The sequence below is a fragment of the Capsicum annuum genome, chromosome 4 (assembly GCF_002878395.1).
Source record: "Capsicum annuum cultivar UCD-10X-F1 chromosome 4, UCD10Xv1.1, whole genome shotgun sequence".
Lineage (NCBI taxonomy): Eukaryota > Viridiplantae > Streptophyta > Magnoliopsida > Solanales > Solanaceae > Capsicum > Capsicum annuum.
The window spans coordinates 32,774,749-32,793,873 of NC_061114.1; the positions used below are offsets into that span (position 1 = coordinate 32,774,749).

The 19,125-nt window shown below is 39.8% G+C and overlaps 1 protein-coding gene and 1 non-coding gene across 3 annotated transcripts; both read left to right on the top strand.

The window, feature by feature from the left end:
- The first annotated feature begins 1,750 nt into the window (after positions 1-1,750).
- LOC107868157 (SUMO-conjugating enzyme SCE1) lies at positions 1,751-15,332 on the top strand. 2 transcript variants are annotated; one of them, XM_016714760.2, is made up of 5 exons: positions 1,751-1,992; positions 2,081-2,164; positions 3,770-3,922; positions 4,022-4,135; positions 14,419-14,822. In XM_016714760.2, exons 1-5 carry the CDS (start codon positions 1,924-1,926, stop codon positions 14,479-14,481), a joined length of 483 nt encoding a protein of 160 aa, XP_016570246.1. In that variant the 5' UTR covers positions 1,751-1,923; the 3' UTR covers positions 14,482-14,822. The 2 variants fall into 2 exon arrangements, with proteins under 2 accessions (XP_016570246.1, XP_016570245.1); XM_016714759.2 differs by lacking the exon at positions 14,419-14,822 and adding an exon at positions 14,989-15,332 and having other exon boundaries at positions 1,832-1,992.
- LOC124898201 lies at positions 5,860-5,978 on the top strand. Its single transcript, XR_007055177.1, has one exon. It is a non-coding gene; the product is annotated as a 5S ribosomal RNA (ribosomal RNA).
- Positions 15,333-19,125: the final 3,793 nt, after the last annotated feature.

Sequence of the window (19,125 nt, forward strand, 5' to 3'; positions counted from 1 at the left end):
GGGGTCATAGGACTCCTTCAAAGTATAGGTGTGTAGTTGAAATTTGGGGTAAAGATTGGAGGGTATTTGACCATTTTCTCAATTAGAAAGTGAACGACATACCAATTTAATACCAAAGTCATGTATAAATAAATTTTCAATTCTAAAAGAATGATTACAAAATCAATATCTGGTGGCATTTAATCTCTTCGTACGAAATGAAAATTGATGTAAAAATATGTGCAGCTTCATAACTTTGAAAAATATTTCTTTATTTTTGTAAACCTGTTTTACTGTAATTTTTGAATTTGTAGCTTCTTTAATTATTTTAACTTTATCTTCATCCAAAATTTCATCCCCTGGAGATAATCCAAACAATCTAACTGGATTTGTTAAGTACAAATTCTGCTGATCTATATTTAAATCCTTGCATATGTTGTTACCAACACAAACAACGAATTGTTCAAGTTGTTTTGTAACATCCATTGACATATCATTTGTTGTTACATTTAATGGATATTTAACAAAGAAATCAACAATACTTTTTTTTATCTAAATACACCATTACTCCTGTATCATTGTGTATGAGCATTAGTGGACGTCTATCACTTATCAAGAACTTTATCTTGATTTAAATTAAGTTTAATGTTAATCTTCAATGCTTTTGCTATTGCATTAACCAAATCTTTATATTTTTATATCTGCATCATACATAATCCTATGTACAGCAAAATCTTTAGGTCTCCCTGTAAACATATTACATATTTTATTAGTAGTAATTTTTCGATATTTGATAATTTGACAATATGAAATTTCAGAATTTCAACATAGTTTAATATTGAAAAAAATACACATAAAATAAATTAAAAAATATCAAAAATGAATTTGCAAATGTCAAAATTATTTCTGCTCAATTTAATCAGAATAGAATTACATTAAATGATTAATCTATGAAAAGGTTATGAACAATGTTATTGTTACATGTTTTGGTATGTTCTTCATTACTGAACTATTGATTTTCTGATAGAACAAATTAAATAAAAAAATACTAATTGAATTAAACAAATTAAATACCGTTAACACCTTATCTTTCTCCATGTCTTACTAGTAGTGAATATAATCTATCACCATCCATTAGATCGAATAAAGAACAAAATTATATTTATATCAGGATATTTTTCAAAAAGAAGAAGAGAAAACTTTGAAGAAACTATAATTCTGCTGAAATAGTAAAAATCGCAAGTTGAATATTTTTTTTTTTAAAATCATTTCAGAGAGAATTAAGGAGATGATTGATATCCTGACAATGTAATCCCTATTTTTTTCTTTATAATAATTAAAAAAATATTTTTTCTCCTTATTAAATCATTTTTTGTTGTAACTTGCAAAGTTAAAAATATTGCTATAAGTTGTAATTTTCAATCTAAGGAATGTTATTTGATTTTTTTTTAATTTGCGTATTTTTAGACCCTTGTTCAGAATTTTATTTTGATTTTTGTCTTTAATTTCTGTCAGAATTATTTTTATGTCAATTTTATCAAACTCATTGAATACATCTCCCACAGATATTTATTGCCATTATTTCTATATGACATTTTTTAAAATATATGAAATAATTTTTCTATATGATATTTTAAAAAGATATAAAATAATTTTTTCCACGTTTTATAAATATATGCGTCTATTTATGAAATATTTTAAATCAGTTTTTTTGTTTGATGAGAGCATACTTATAAATAATTTTTTGTTCAACTAGAATAAGATAAAATTTAACTGTCTAAATAAGAGTTTTGAACAAAATTAAGGGTCATATATGCGTTTGACCATAATTTTTTCTTTCCTAACTCCCAAGAAATTTGTCTCTTTTAAAATGGCACCGCAGCCAACGAAGTTTCGACTGCTCTTATTACTTTTTGAGATAAGAGACAAAGACCAAGACAAGCAATGTCGGGAGGTATAGCTCGTGGCCGTCTTGCTGAGGAACGCAAAGCTTGGCGCAAAAATCACCCCCATGTTTGATTTCTTCTCCTCTTTTGAACTTATAAGCTCAGTTTTCTTGATTTTGTATTTGGTTTTTGATGTTTTTTTCGGGGTTTTGTAGGGGTTTGTGGCTAAACCGGAGACACTTGCAGATGGGTCAGTGAACCTGATGGTGTGGCACTGCTCTATTCCTGGTAAAACTGGGGTAAGTTTTCAATTTACTATCGACCCCATCACTATTTAGTTAGTTTCTTTTCTTGGTTTTTCTTATGAGGATTTAAAGATTTCAAATTTCCTACAAAATTGATGATTAGAAAGGCTGATCAATTAAGCACCCAAGGGGCAGCCTATTGGTTAATTAAGTGGGCAAAAACTGCGAGGTCTCAGCTTCAAATCCCAGTAGAGATAAAAACACTACGATGATTTCTACTCGTCTGTCCTACCCCTGGTAGATAGAGTTATCTGATACTTGTTGGTAGATGGAGTTATCTATACCTGTTGGTAGATAGAGTTACATGGTACTTGTTGCTGGTGGGACGTGTCACAGATATCTCCTGGAATTAGTCGAGGTGCGCTCAAGCTGGCACATACACCTCACTTATCACTAAAAGAAGAGAGTGACTGATCAGTTAAAGGGCCAGCCAATTTGGTTCCTTTTATTGATATTACGGTTTCTTATGAATCTTTGTTGAATAACATCTGTTTTTCCTTATTTATGGATTGAAGCCTTTGGAAAGGCATTAATTGTAGCTTCTAGTTTCCAGGGTTTTGTTGATTTGGTAAGCATTATGCTCAATTAAGACCCTGCAAGATTTTGGATGTATATGTTGATCACGATGCTTCTCGACATTGGCTAGGTTTTTTGTGATTATGAACCATCTATGTATACCCTTAGTAGTTCACTAATGGAACTTTACCAATGCCATTATGACTTTTGGAATTCACAACTTTTTCTTGAATTTCTTAGTAGCTTTAAAGAAATGGTTTCTCATTGTTTTGTAAATCTCAACAAGTATGGTATACTTGGGGTGCAACATACAGACATTGTACCATATTGGTGTTTCGTCTATCATAGTTGTGAACAGGAATCTTGAGGGTTTTAGATGTGGTTTCAATGAGTTGCTGCTGTTTCTACCACTGGGCTATGCCTCATGGTTTTCTAATTAGTTTGAAATCTTTACATCACGTCAATATACGACTATCACCTTATGATTAGGATTTGTGTTTTCTTCATACTTAAGAAACAAGTTCTGTTGGCTGCAAATTGAAACCAAATCATTTGGAGGGTTAGCTTTATTTCTCATTTTCATTTGACGGACATGAACTCATTTATTGTCTGAAATGGATGAGTCAAGTTTTAAAAATTATCTACCTCATATGTTTGTAGAACATGGTAGTAGCAAGTGTTTTAAGATGCTTTAAGCTGTGGCATGAGATCTTGAAACTTTACATCTGGTTGTTCATTAGCCTTATTCGGTAAGAAGTGTATAAACTGCATTTAGGGATGAGAACATTGTGGATGCATTTACTGTTACAATTCTCAAAAAGAAATCTTTGTGGATGCATTTGCATGACTGGTTTGAAATCACATTGTCGATGCAACTAGCTTCATTTTCCTTACCATTCTAAGTGTCTTAAGTCCATATGATGCTTGTTACAGAATTTTGCCCAACACCAACAAATCATTTACCTTATGAGGAAAAAAAAGGAACCATATGATGCTGGTTAAACATCCCATTTTCTGATTCTTAATTGTGCACCTTTTTAGTAGTAGTTTTTTGGGTCATTAACATTTTTTGAGTACATGCAGACAGATTGGGAAGGTGGATGTTATCCAGTTACGATTCTCTTCAGTGAAGATTATCCTAGTAAACCACCAAAGTGCAAATTCCCACAAGGCTTCTTCCATCCGAATGTGTACCCATCAGGAACTGTTTGCTTGTCGATCCTCAATGAAGACAGTGTATGTGGAGTGTAACCATTTTTCTGTACTATTTTATTTCTTGTTTTTTGTGGTTACACTAATATGAGGGCTGTTAATTGTGTGTTTTATCATGGGCAGGGGTGGAGACCAGCCATTACAGTGAAACAGATACTAGTTGGCATCCAAGACCTGTTAGATCAACCAAACCCTGCTGATCCTGCTCAAACTGAAGGTTATCATCTCTTCATTCAGGTAATTTTTGTTTCCTCAAATCAGTAAAACTAATTAAGCGTATAAATTCCAAAAAGTTTCTTTTTCAAAGGAGTGAATAAAGGGTAAATTAGTAAAACTACTCATCTTATTTATGATTTCTTAGTGGGAAGGGAAATTGAGGTGGTGGGCATGTGAAGAGATGTGCGGGTGTCCCAATGAGGAGGTGTGAGAGGTTGGATGTAGTGGGTACGAGGAGAGGCAATGATAGGCCGAAGAAGTATTGGGGAGAGGTGATTAGTCAGGATATGGAGCATCTTCATCTTATCGAGGACATGACCTTAGATGGAGATGTGGAGGTCCCAGATAAGGGTAGAAGGTTAGTAGGTAGTTGTGTGTTGTCTTAGTACTCACCTATTCATGTGTTTGACTTGATGGTAGTGCAGAGCATCGTGTTTTCATTGTATTAGCCTAGTCATGTAGTCTTTAGCTTTTGGTATCTTATATTGCCGGTTGTTTACTATGTTTAGATGATCGCACCCTGTTGTGGATGTCCGTTTCTTTGATATATGCTCCGCATTGTTTTGCTATTAGTTGTCATATTTCTCTCCACCACCATTTTTTTCGTTCAATTACTATGATCTGCTTCACTTGAGCCGAGCCCGAGGGTCTTTTTGGAAACAGCCTCTCTAATGCCAGGAGGTAGTTGTAACACCTGCGTACCCTCTACTCTCCCTAGACCCCACTTTATGGGATTTCACTGGGTATATTTTGTTATTTATGATTTCTTAAGGGGCGTGTAAAGGGGAAAGTGGACAACTAATTTAGGACGGAGGGAGTACAAGGCATCCCAAAAAAGGTGGTAAATACACTTTTAAGCTTCAACCATGGACCAATATTTCCTTAAAATACACTAATTTTCATATTGATAAGGGATAACCGTGGTGGATCGGATGAGACAGTTTAATAGGGGACAATTTAACCAAGTCGAGTCAGTGTAGGTCATGGATATCCTCTCTGGCCAAGCTTTTGGAATGCCAAAAGTGCTTGTTTTAGAAAATACTACTTATCTAAAAGAAAAGGGAAGAGAGAAAGCCAAGCTTTTGGGAGAAAATAATTGTGAAGCTAGTAGATTTCAGAAAAATACTTTTGAGAAAATTATACTTGAAGCACTTTAAAAAATTACTTTTTGAAAAGCACTTCTCAAAATAAGTTGATTTCAAAAGCTTGGCCAAAAAGGCTATTGCCTATTAGTATGGGAGTAGTGTTGTCATAACTTTTATTGTTGGCACTATCAGCTAGTGTTGTAGCGCCATTATGTCTCAACAGTAGTCCCCTCTGCATTGGGTATAAAAGTGTACTTTTGGCTTTTGTAGGTGGTTACTTGTTAGGGACACTAATGGTTTGACTACTATATTATTGAAGGAATTTGGAGATCCTTGGAGCAAATAATTGTCTATCTGAATTATATCACATGGAAAACAAAGACTTACTATTCATTTTGTGCTTACACTAATTGTTTCAATTTCAAATTCTCAAACTGTTTGATGGAAATTAGGAGTTTGTTACTGGCTATATAACGTTGAAGACAACAATATTAAGCAATTAAAGGTTTGTTCATCGTAATAGCTTAAACTTTTAAATGGGATAGTCACACATTTCTCAGGCCAAGATCCTACTGTTGGGTTCGAGTGTCATCACCTATCGATTATCAATATAATAATAAAAATAAGAAGAATTTCATGTGCTTGGTCCATGAAAATGGAGGATGCGATCATACCAGCACTAACGCACCGGATCCCATCAGAACTCCGAAGTTAAGCGTGCTTGGGCGAGAGTAGTACTAGGATGGGTGACCCCCTGGGAAGTCCTCGTATTGCATCCCTTCCTTTTAAATTCTATTCCTTTATCTGAATCCACCAGATCCTCTCTCTCTTTCTCCCTACCCCCTCTCTCTAACGGCTCTCTCTCTTTCTCCCTACCCCCCCTCTCTCTCGCTCGCCCCGGCCCCCGGCCCCCGTCGCCGTCGGCGCCGACCTGACCCGACCTCCGGTCCCCAGCGCCGACTTCCGGCGCCGCTCCGACGGCTCTCTCTCTCTAACGGCTTTCTCTCTCTCTCTCTCTCCTTACCCTCGCTCCCTTTTTCTCGCCCCGGTCCCCAGCGCCGACCCGACCCGACCGTCGGCCCCGACCTCCGGTCCCCGGCGCCGACCCGACCCGACCGCCGGCCCCGACCTGCGGTCCCCGGCGCCGACCCCCGTCGGCCGCTCCCCGCCACCCTCCGGTTCCAGGCCGTTCCCCTCCCCCCCCGCTGTTCATACCCCCCACCCTTTTCTGTCCATACCCCCTCCCCCCGGCGGGGTACACCAGCCCTCCCCTCTCCCTCCCCACCTCGGCCGCCGGCCAGCCGCTGCCCGGTCTCCAGCCGCCAACTCGGTCTCCAACAGCCGAAGCTCGATCTTCAGCCGCAGCTCCATCTCAGCACCGGAATCCCCCGGAAGCCGGTCAACACTGGGATTGGTTTCCAGCTTGGTCTACAAGCGTAATCCGGTGACTTCTAACCTTTGTTATTTCGTTATTTCATATTTCATTTTATTTCATTATTCCATATTTCATTCGTCGTATTATGCTAGTAGTAGCCCCTGTGTCTTGACTTGCGTGGGATTTGTGGATATTGTCTGTTGTTGTTGTTGTTGTGGTCGTTTCTTGCACTGCTTTGGATTGGGTTATCGGCTGGGAATCTGTATTTGGGGCTGTGGGTGTTGAGTCCAGTGGTGTTTGCCCCCTAATTGAGTATAGTTTTGTTTCGGGAGTATTTCTTTGAATTTGTGTGAGCCTTGTATTTCTTGCTGCTGCTTTGATACTACCACCGTGTATATCTTTATATTTTCTTATACTTTCGTGTAATTGTGGCTGTGGGCGGTAATGGGTGGATAGGGTCATGTCCGAGGGGGTTGGGGCGTGGGGCCGTGGTAGGGGCGGGAGTGGGAGGGAGGCCAAGGTTTGGAGGCGGGGGGGGGGGGGGGGTAGTAGAGGGCGTGTGGATAGTGACGGTACGCTGAGGGTTGGGTCTTGGAATATAGGGACCCTTCAGGGTAAGTCCATAGAGCTTGTGAAGATTCTTAGGAAGAGGAGGATCAACATTGCGTGTGTTTAAGAGACCAAGTGGGTAGGGTCTAAGGCTAGGGATGTGGATGGTTACAAGCTGTGGTACTCTGGGAGCGAGAGGCGTAGGAATGGAGTTGGCATCTTAGTAGATGAAGAGCTTAGAGGTCAGGTAGTAGAGGTGAAGAGGATCAACGATAGGTTGATGACTATTAAGTTGGTCATTCGGGGGTTTACCCTGAACGTATGTAGTGCTTATGCGCCGCAAGTGGGATCGGAGGGGGAGGAGAAGATGCGGTTTTGGGAGGCTTTGGAGGAAGTGGTGAGAGGCGTGCCCAGTTCGGAGAAGATTGTTGTAGCAGGGGATTTCAACGGGCACATCGGGGCGTTACCGGGAGGCTTTGGTGATTTGCATGGTGGTTTTGGTTTTAGGGAGAGAAATGAAGAGGGGGCTACCCTATTGGAGTTTGCGAGGGAATTTGGGCTGGTGGTGGTGAACTCGGGCTTCCCGAAGAAGGACGAGCACCTGATCACCTTTCGAAGCGCGATAGCCAGGACCCCGATTGACTTTTTGTTGCTTCGGAAAGGAGATAGGGCGTTATGTAAGGACTGTAAAGTCATCCCGAGTGAGAATCTTTCGACCCAGCATAGGCTCTTGGTTATGGATCTGGGTATAAAGAAGAATAGAAAGAGGAGGAGTAAGGAGTGTAGGCCTAGAATTAAGTGGGGCGGCCTGACGCCAGTGAATACGTGGGAGATAGGGGAGAGGTTGGCGGGAATGGGGGTGTGGGAGTGTAGGGGGGACGTGGATAGTATGTGGGATAGGGCGGCAAGGTGCATCAGGGAGAATGCAAGTGAGGTGTTGGGTGTTTCTAGGGGCCAGGCCGGGCACTATCGGGGGATTGGTGGTGGAATGAAGAGGTGGAGAAGAAAGTGGGGATCAAGAAAGGGGCGTATGCTAAGTTGGTGGAGAGTAAGGACGAAGAGGAGAAGCGGGTAAATAGGAAAGAGTACAAGCTAGCGAGGAAGGATGCTAAGTCAGCAGTCACGGCAGCTAAGACGACCACTTTTGAGAGCTTGTATGTAGGGTTACAGGGGAAAGGAGGGGAGAAAAAGTTGTTTAGACTCGCTAAGGCTAGGGAGAGGAAGGGTCGTGACCTCGATCAGATGAGGTGCATTAAGGGGGAGGACTGTAGAGTGTTGGTGGAGGACGGCCACATTAAGAATAGATGGCAGTCGTACTTTCATAGGCTCTTGAATGACGAAGGGGACAGAGCTATTGTGTTAGGGGAACTGGAGCACTCAGAGGAGTGTCGGGATTTTAGCTATTGTAGACGTTTTAAGGTAGAAGAGGTTAGACAGGCTGTTCGCAGGATGCGGAGGGGTAGGGCGATGGGGCCGGATGAGATACCGGTGGAGTTTTGGAAGTTCGTTGGAGAGGCTGGTGTAACGTGGTTGACTGGATTGTTTAATGAAATCTTCAGGACGGCAAAGATGCCCGAGGCTTGGAGGTGGAGTACCATGATCCCTCTCTATAAGAATAAGGGGGACATTCAGAGTTGCAAGAACTATAGGGGGATTAAGTTATTGAGTCACTTTATGAAGATCTGGGAGAGAGTGGTCGAGGTGAGGCTGAGACGGATAGTGTCTATTTCGGAAAACCAGTTCGAATTTATGCCCGGCCGCTCGACGACGGAGGCAATCCACCTGGTACGGAGGTTGGTGGAACAGTATAGGGAAAGGAAGAAGGATCTGCACATGGTGTTTATCGACCTGGAGAAGGCTTACGACAAAGTCCCCAGGGAGGTGCTTTGGAGATGCTTGGAGGTGAGTGGAGTACCGCTGGCATATACCAGAGCAATTAAGGATATGTATGATGGAGCGAAAACCCAGGTGAGGACGGCGGGAGAAGACTCAGAGCATTTCACTGTCCTGACAGGATTGCACCAAGGATCTACTCTTAGTCCCTTTTTGTTTGCGTTGGTGATGGATGTGTTGACGCGGCGTATTCAAGGGGAGGTGCCGTGGTGTATGCTTTTTGCAGACGATGTAGTTCTGATAGATAAGACTCGAGGGGGTGTGAATGACAAATTAGAGGTGTGGAGGCAAACCCTTGAGTCTAAAAGGTTCAGGGTGAGCAGAAGCAAGACAGAGTATGTGGAATGCAAGTTTAATGACGTGAGACGGGAGAATGAGGTAGTAGTGAAGCTGGAAGCACAGGAGGTATGTAAGAGGGATAATTTCAAGTATCTTGGGTCCGTGATCCAGAGTAACGGTGAGATTGACGAGGATGTCTCACACCGTATTGGGGCGGGGTGGATGAAGTGGAAGCTCGCGTCGGGGGTGCTGTGTGATAAGAAGGTGCTGCCCAAGCTTAAAGGCAAATTCTACAGGGTGGTAGTCCGTCCGGCCTTGTTGTATGGAGCGGAGTGTTGGCCAGTTAAGAACTCCCACATCCAAAAAATGAAGGTGGCAGAAATGCGGATGTTGCGCTGGATGTGTGGGCTGACTAGAGGGGATAGAGTTCGGAATGAGACTATCCGGGAGAAGGTTGGTGTGACTTCAGTGAAGTGCAAGATGCGGGAAGCCCGATTGAGATGGTTCGGACACGTGAAGAGGAGGGGCATGGATGCCCCAGTCCGTAGGTGTGAGAGGCTAGCGTTGGATGGTTTTAGGCGGGGTAGGGGTAGGCTGAAGAAGTACTGGGGTGAGGTGATTAGGCGGGACATGGAGCAGTTACAGCTCACCGAGGACATGATCCTAGATAGGAAGGTCTGGAGGACGCGAATTAGGGCAGAGGACTAGGGCCAGTTTGGGTCGCTATTGTAGGGAATTACTTGGTGGGGGTTTTATTCCTGTTATGATTCCGTGGTCTGTGTTCCATGTTTTATTACGAACCTGTGTGCTTTCCTCTGCTTTCCTCTGTTTTATATTACTTATGGGTGACGTATTTATGTTATGTAATCTGCTTCTGTGCTCTACTATGTGTTTGTGTGATATCTCGTGCCTTGAGCCGGGGGTCTATCGGAAACAACCTTTCTACTTCTTTAGAGGTAGAGGTATGGACTGCGTACATCTTACCCCCCCTCCCCCAGACCCCACTAAGTGGGAATACACTGGGTTTGTTGTTGTTGTTGTTGTGGTCCATGAAAATGGAATCATTCTTGCATGTCAGGGGACATTTTTGAAGACAACATAATAAAGTATTAATAGTTTGATCTCTTTAAAAGTTTAAGCTCTTTTAGTTTAGATAATCACACTCTTTTGATATCTATCTTCTATGATATGATATTATTCTCTCCTTTCCTGAATGCTCCTTCTCCTTTAACGTTCCAATCTAACAGTCACTTTTGACTGCCGGCGACGGTGTCGACGTCCTAGAACAGGTAAGGTCCACTCTCTCTCCTTCGATCTCTCCCTCCCCAGCCCCCAGTTCTCCCTCTCCCCGGCACACTCCCCTCCGAGCCCCTTTCTCACAGCGGCACTGAGGGCGGCACCGGTCTGAACCGGTGAAAATAGTTGGTTCGACGACAACCGGTGGCCAGCGTCCGGCAACTACAAAGAGACACGCCGGCGAAATGCTGGCGACATTCCGGTGGTATCTTTTCCAATGAACCTATTCCGGCAATAATTTTCGACTCCAAAATTGTAATATCCAGCAATAGCAGTAGTACTCCCGGTGACTTCTAACCCTTGAACTTGATTTTATTTTATTGTATTGTATTCGTGTAATTTTTTTGGTATTTGCGTTGCTTGTAATTTGTGTGGGATTTTCTATCTGTTAAGTGGGTTTCTAGTAGCTATCGTTCTTAAAATTTGGATTTACTGTGTGCTTTGAGGGTGTTTTTACTATTTTGCTGTTTTTGAACCTTTCTGTTACATCTGGTGAGTAGGGGTTGGGGTGGTAAATGGTGAAGTAGGGTCATGTCCTTGGGGGCCTGAGGGGCTGGGGGTAAGGTCGGGGCCTGGTGTTGGGTTGAAGTTGAGACGCGGAGGCCGGGGTTTTAGGAGAGGAGAGTCGAGAGATGATAAGTTGAGGGTAGGGTCATGGAACATAGGGACCCTTCAGGGTAAGTCGATAGAGCTAGTTAAGATTTTTAGGAAGAGAAAGATCAATATTGTGTGTGTCCAGAAGACTAAATGGGTAGGTTCTAAGGCTAGGGATATGGATGGGTATAAGTTGTGGTACTCAGGTAGTGAGAGGCGCAAGAATGGAGTAGGTATCTTAGTGGACGAAGAGCTTAGGGGGCAGGTAGTGGAGGTTAATAGGGTTAGTGATAGGGTGATAACTATTAAGTTGGTCATGGGACGGTTTACGGTGCACGTCTGTAGTGCTTATGCGCCTCAGGTGGGCCTGGGCGAGGAGGAGAAGAGGAGATTTTGGGAGGTTTTAGACGAGGTGATTCGAGGCGTGCCTAGTTCGGAGAAGATTTCCATAAGAGGAGACTTCAATAGGCACATCGGGCATTTGCCGATAGGGTATGATGATGTGCATGGAGGCTTTGGTTTTGGGGATAGGAATGACGAGGGATTTGCTCTTTTGGATTTTGCGAAGGCCTTTGGGTTGGTGGTAGTGAATTCTAAATTTTCGAAGAAAGAGGAGCATCTGGTTACTTTTCGTAGTAGGATAGCCAAGACTCAAATTGACTTTTTGCTGCTTAGAAAGGGGGATAGAGCTCTGTGTAAGGATTGTAAGGTTTTATGAGAATCTTGCGACCCAACATAGACTTCTAGTGATGGATTGGTTATAAAGATGGTCAAGAAGAGAAAGGGTGGGGAGGGTCGACCTAAAGTTAGGTGGGGTGGCCCGACTCCGGTCAGTGCTTTAGAGATAGAGGCGAAGTTGGAAGGGATGAGGGCGTGGGAGTGTCAGGGGGACGTGGATAGTATGTGGGATAGGGCTGCGGGGTGCATTAAGGAAACTGCTAGAGAGGTTCTGGGTGTTTCGAAGGGCTGGTCTGATCAGCATCGGGGGGATTGGTGGTGGAATGAAGAAGTTAAGAAGAAGGTGGAGACGAAGAAGGCGGCTTATGTTAAGTTGGTTGAGAGTAAGGATGAAGAGGAGAAGCGGGTTAGCAGGGAGGAGTACATGTTAGCTAAGAAAGAGGCTAAGTTAGCAGTTATGACTGCTAAGACAGCAGCTTTTGAGAGACTGTATTCGGGATTAGAGGAGAGAGGCGGGGAAAAGAGGTTGTATAGGCTTGCCAAAACTAGAGAGCGTAAGGGTTGGGATTTGGACCAAGTAAAGTGCATTAAGGGGGAGGATGACAAAGTTCTGGTGGAGGACGTTCTAATTAAGGAAAGATGGCAGTCGTATTTTCATAAGTTCTTGAACGATGTGGAGGACAGGGGTATTGTGTTAGGGGAGTTGGAGCACACCGAGAAATCTCGCGATTTCGGCTACTGTCGGCGTTTTAAGGTGGAGGAGATCTGTAAGGCTATTTGCAAGATGCGACGAGGCCCGATGAGATTCCAGTGGATTTTTGGAAGTTTGCTAGCGGAGCAGAAGTGAGGTGGCTAACACATTTGTTTAACAACATTTTCAAAACCGCTAAGATGCCCGAGGCGTGGAGATGGAGCACGATGATTCCTTTATATAAGAACAAAGGTGACATTCAGAGTTGCAACAACTACCGTGGTATTAAATTGTTGAGTCATACGATGAAGATTTGGGAGAGGATGGTAGAGCAGAGGTTGAGGAAGATAGCACCTATTTCAGAGAATCAATTTGGTTTTATGCCTGGTCGCTCGATGACTGAGGCAATTCACCTAGTGCGGAGGTTGGTAGAACAGTATAGAGAGAAGAAGAGGGACTTGCACATGGTGTTTATTGACTTGAAAAAGGCATATGACAAGGTCCCTAGGGAGGTTCTTTGGAAATGCTTAGAGGCGAAAGGGATCCCAGTGGCGTATATTCATTCGATTAAAGACATGTATGAGGGGGCGAAAACTCGGAGAAGGACGGTGGGAGGGGACTCCGGACATTTTTCGATTTTGACAGGGTTGCACCAGGGATCGACGCTTAGTTTGTTTTTATTTGCCTTGGTGATGGATGTATTGACGCGGAATATACAAGGGGAGGTACCTTGGTGTATGCTTTTTGCGGATGATGTAGTTTTGATTGATGAGTTTCGCTGAGGTGTTAATGATAAGCTGGAGGTTTTGAGACAAATTCTGGAGTCTAAAGGATTCAGGTTGAGTAGGACCAAGACGGAGTACTTGGAGTGCAAGTTTAGTGACTCGAGGCAGGAAGACGATGTGGTAGTGAAGTTGGAGTCGCAGGCGGTTTGTAAGAGGGATAGTTTTAAGTATCTTGGGTCTATGATCCAGGGGAATGGAGAGATTGATGAGGATGTCTCCCACCGTATTGGGGGAGGGTGGTTGAAATGAAGGCTCGCCTCAGGAATTTTATGCGATAAGAAGGTGTCTCTCAAGCTTAAAGGTAAATTCTATAGAGTTGCAGTCCGGCCGGTCATGTTATATGGGACGAAGTGTTAGCCTATTAAGAATTCTCATGTCCAAAAGTTGAAGGCGGCGGAAATGAGAATGTTGCATTGGATGTGTGGATTTACGAGGGCTGACAGGGTTAGGAATGAGACTATTCGGGAGAAAGTGGGAGTGGCTTCGATGGAGGATAAGTTGCAGGAAGTGCGGTTGAGATGGTTTGGCCACATGATGAGGAGGGGCACGGATGCCCCAGTTCGTTGGTGTGAGAGGCTGGCCTTGGAGGGTTTCAAGCGAGGTAAGGGTAGACCAAAGATGTACTGGAGAGGAGTCATTAAACGTGACATGGAGCAGTTACAGCTTACTGAGGACATGACCCTTGATAGGAAGGTTTGGAGGAAAAGTATTAAGCTTGAGGGCTAAGGTGTGTGGTCGAGTGGTAGTCTGTAGATGGGAGGGTTAAGAATAGCTTGGTGGGTAGTGCTAGTTTTGGGGGAGGGGGATCCTTGGTTTGTTGATTATACTTCATTTTTGTGGATGTTGCTTCTTTGTTACTTTATCATGTTGCTCTTCTTTTGATCTACGGTCCTTTGTCTTGGGCCGGGGGTCTATCGGAAACAGCCTCTCTACTCTTTCGGGGGTAGTGGTATGGACTGCGTACATTCTACCCTCCCCAGACCCCACTGTGTGGGAATATACTGGGTTTGTTGTTGTTGTTGTTGTGTATAATCACACACTTCAACATATATTGCATGCTTATGGCGAGTTTTATGCAGGATGCTATTGAGTACAAGAAGCGGGTTAAGCTGCAGGCCAAGCAATATCCACCTCTGGTGTAGTCTAAATAATGTTCGTGAAATCGTGTCTGTGTGTGTTCTAATGCTACTTCAAAGTAAGCTGTTCATAGCCTGCTGATAGCTGACACTCTTCTGGCAAAATGATGCTGAGTGGTTTTTGTTGCAGCAGCAAAGTAAATCCTTTATAGTTGGAATTTATACCTGATTCTGCTTTTCATTGTTCTTAGTCATCTTATGTGTATTAACATGCAAAGCTACAATTGGTTCAGACGATGGAGACATGTTGACATTGTTATTTTGTTTTGTGTTATCAGAGTTCATCTACTATACCTAACTTTTGTTCTGTATTGATCTCATTATGTACTGTGTGCTTTGGGTCCTAAGTCAGCTTCCTTGTTCATTTTACCTTTTTATGATAAGAAACTCTCCTCCCATAGTTGCCTTTGTCAGTGTAAACTATCTAGAACCACTGCTAACTTACGAGTCCGTTGCAGTTTGCATCATATTACAGCGCTCATTATTTCTTAATTTATTTTCTATTACACCGAGATATCATGGAACGGAAGCTGGTGCAAGACTAAGAGTTGCTGTGATTCATGCCATGAAAATAATTTCTATAGAAATGCAAAGTTAAGTGGAGAACCTAGTGTGTTCTTGTCATTCTCCGGGCATACAGCGAACAGCGGGATTTAATAGACGGACTGGACTTCTATTTTGGGGAGATCATGGAAGGAGAATGAGGAAGTGAAATATTGGGAAAATTGTTAGCTTTGGTGGTGAACTCAATCTCTTTTTTTTGTTGGGTTGTTTAATAAAATCCTATAACGTTTGAAGGCTATTGGTTGTTTAATTAGATCTTATAAAGATGAAGGCTAAATTGAGTCTATTGTTAATGGTGTTTTATTAGTCTAAAGGAGCTACATAACTGCGTAATCTATCTTAAGATGATGTTATATGAATTTTTTCTACGCAAGCGTTTTCTTTCAATATGTTGGACTATAATGGTACTTATATTACTGTTGTTTGTTACAAAGAGTCCAACTGTTTGCACTAAAAAGCGTATCTTTGAAAAATGGATTAAAATCAATTTCACCTCCCGAACTTTACTGTAAAAGTCAAAACACTCATAATTTTGAACAATAATCATTCCTTCTTTTTCCTATTTGATTTTTAAAATACTTATTTTACCCTTATATTTATATCAACATTTGTATCTCTTTTAAAAAAGAAAAATTTATAAAAATATTTTTTTTATTTTTTAATCTATATAACATATTTTCTATAAAAGTTAGAAATTATTTTTAAGATAAAAAAATAAAAGTGAGAAATATTAATTGAGTATATAATTTAACGATAAACTATAATGAAATAAATGAGCAAAATAGTAAAAATTAATTTTATTAAAAATCAAAACTCTAATATATATTTATACGTGAAAATAATAGGTAATTATAATTTTATAAATATATTTCAATGTAGGTATACAAATTCTCAAGCCCACCTTTTAACATTATCAATAAATTCTCTTATAATTAATTACAAAATCTAAAGGTATTTTTTACATTCAAATTTTTTATATTATATGTATTAAGTATGTATGTGAGTATGTAATTACGTATATAGATGCATATTTTGATTTTCTCTTATTCGTTAATGTCAATATACATAAATGAGTTTTGATTGTTAATATGAATTATTTTCTAAAAATTTAAAATTCATCAACAACAATCATTTGATTTGTAACAAATATACATCATATCTAGTGAAATTTTTTAAGTGAGGTCTGAGGAGGGTAGGGGTATACAAACCTTACCACTATCTCGAAAAGGTAGAGAGATTATTTCCAAAAGATCCTCGACTATTAATTATTTTGTATACCTACAATGAAATATATTTATAAAATTATAATTACCTATTATTTCACGTATAAATATATATTAGAGTTTTGATTTTTAATAAAATTAATTTTTACTATTTTGCTCATGTATAATATTATAGTTTGTCATTAAGTTATATACTCAATTAACATTTCTCACTTTTATTTTTTATTTTAAAAATAATTTTTAACTTTTATAGAAAATATGGTACATAGATTAAAAAAAAAGAAAATATTTTTATAAAAAAAAAATTTTTTTTTTAAAAAAAGTACAAATGTTGATATAAATATAAGGGTAAAATAGATATTTTATAAAATCAAATAGAAAATAATAAAAAAAAGAATGATTATTGTTCAAAATTTAGGAGGGGTTTGATCTTTACAGTAAAGTTTGGAGGTGTAAACATTTTAACCCTTTGAAAAACACTGTTGAAGTCAAGATACAATATAAGGATTCTTTTTATGTATTTTAAGTTTTCTATAAAAAATGTAAATAATTTTACGCTATTACGGAATTTTAACTTGCTCATCAGTTTAAGTGGATTAGCAATTAATGTTTTCCCTTATTTTAATTCCATTAGTACCTGGTACATCGAACACTTTTCATAATGTCGATTTGTCACCCAAGTAAAAAGCCAATGAAAAGATATCTACATGTTAAGTAAGGGTCTCAAGTGGCTCGGGCTGATCCGGCCCGAATCAGCCCGTCTAAATAAATTAGTCCGATTTGATCCGACTCGATAAGTCCAAGGGTTTTAGAATATCAGGTCCTGGGCCAATTTTTTTAAAAATTTGGGTCCAATTAACTCGGCCCGAACCAAGCCCGGTCTAGGCCCTCCGGTTAATCGGCCCAACCCGGCCCAAAATAATTTTTTTTCTTTTTTTAAAAAAAGTTTTGGATTTTGGGCCAAACTAGTCGTTGGCCCAACGGCTGTATAGCCGTTTTGGATCCAAACGGCTAGTTTGGGCCCATTAATTAAAAAAAAATTACTTTTAAAATAATTTTTTAATCCAAAAAAAAAATTATAAATACCCTACACCTTCAAATCATTTTTCACACAATTTTTCACTCTCTCAAATCTCAATTCTCAAATATTCAATATATTTAATTTCCTAAAGTGCTCACTTTAATTTTTTAATTTTGCGTTTACAAAGTACGAGTGGAAGTTTCTAAATTCGTAACCTTCGGACACTTTCAAAATTTGGTATTGTCGTTCCATCTCTTACGTATAATTTTTATTTATTGCATTACTTGTTGAATATTTAATTTTATTATATTTGTGTATTTTAAATTTTTTTAGTTTAATTTAATTTATACTATGGATAAATTAAGAAACCTCGCTACTAAAGGTGTTAAAAATTTTTGTCACGAAAGCGGTAGTGGTAGTAAAAAGCGAATTACTAGTGGTAGACGTACTTCAACTAGTAGATATACTCGTGTGCTTTCGTCTCCGGTATCACTTGGTACACCTTTTGAGGAAGAAATAGGTGTAGGTGCTCACGATATGGATTATGTAGAAGCTCACAAAAATTATGGTATAGAAGAAGAAAATGAAGTAGATGCGGTTAATTTAGACGAAGATGATGAAAATATTGATGAGACACCCATAATAGGAAATGCTAACGTTAGATCTGAATTGGTTAATCTCCCTCCCCGTCTTCCCCGTGCCCCAAGACCTCGTAAAACAACTAGTATTGCATGGTAATTTTTTGAACGTATATCATATACTGAGGTGCAATGCAATATTTGTCAATAAATATATAAGCATAAAAGCGGAGGCAAGCAAGAGGGTATGTGCACGTTAATGAGACATATAGGTGATACTCACAAAAGAGAGTTAGAAATTATACGAGGTAGTGGGGATGTTGATGGACCAACACAAACTAGAATGGACCCAGCAACCGGTCAGGTAATGAAGAAGTATAATAAATTGAGGGACCGGAAAGAAACAGCTAAAATGGTAGCTGTGGGTTGTTTGCCTTTTAGTTTTCCTTCTTCTGATGCATTTATTCATTATATTCAAGCTATTTATTTATCAACATCCTTAAAAAATATTCAATGTAGATTGTCCTTAACTTCTGATCTTGATCGTGTTGTAAATAAAAATGATTATTTAACTGTTGCTTGTCACTAGATGGATAGTAATTTTGTGATGCAAAAACGTATTCTTTCTTTTTTATATGATGAAGATCGTAAACATACTGGAGATTTTATTATTGATTCTATTAAAGTTTTTGGATTTTATGGTATCGAAATAAAATCTTATGTATTGTTTTTGATAATGCTTCTAACAACAAGACTGCTATCAAAAAAATAAAATCTATGTTATCTCCGTCGTTGCTTGAAATTTTTCATATTAAGTGTGCATGTCATATATATAATTTAATTGTAAAAGATGGTCTTAAATTTTTTGAGCTTTATATTGAAAAAATCCGTCTTTCTGTTGGTTTTATTCAAAGAAATAATCGGAGAAAAAGAATTAGAGAATTTAAAATTAAATGTCAAGAAAATGGACTTGCACCGATATTGATGCCTGAGGAAATTGATATTAGATGGAATTCTATATGATTTTTTAAAAACTTGTTATAAATATAGAGTTCCTATTACACTAGCTTTTAACCAACGTTGCGGTTCATTTACTGATTCTGCTGATTGCGTGCTACATGATTCTGATTGGGTTGTAATTAATGATCTTGTTAAGTTTTTAGAAAAAATTTATGTAGCTACGGTTGAATGTTTCGGTGCGTATTATCCTACTGTTTGTAATATATAGCCGATATTTCTGGTTTGCTTAAAGAATATAAAAATA

Coding starts and splice junctions, on each gene's coding strand:
- LOC107868157 (XM_016714759.2), top strand. CDS start 1,924: ATGTCGGGAGGTATAGCTCGTGGCCGTCTTGCTGAGGAACGCAAAGCT. Junction 1,993..2,080: donor GGCGCAAAAATCACCCCCAT/GTTTGATTTCTT, acceptor GGGGTTTTGTAG/GGGTTTGTGGCTAAACCGGA. Junction 3,923..4,021: donor CGATCCTCAATGAAGACAGT/GTATGTGGAGTG, acceptor TATCATGGGCAG/GGGTGGAGACCAGCCATTAC.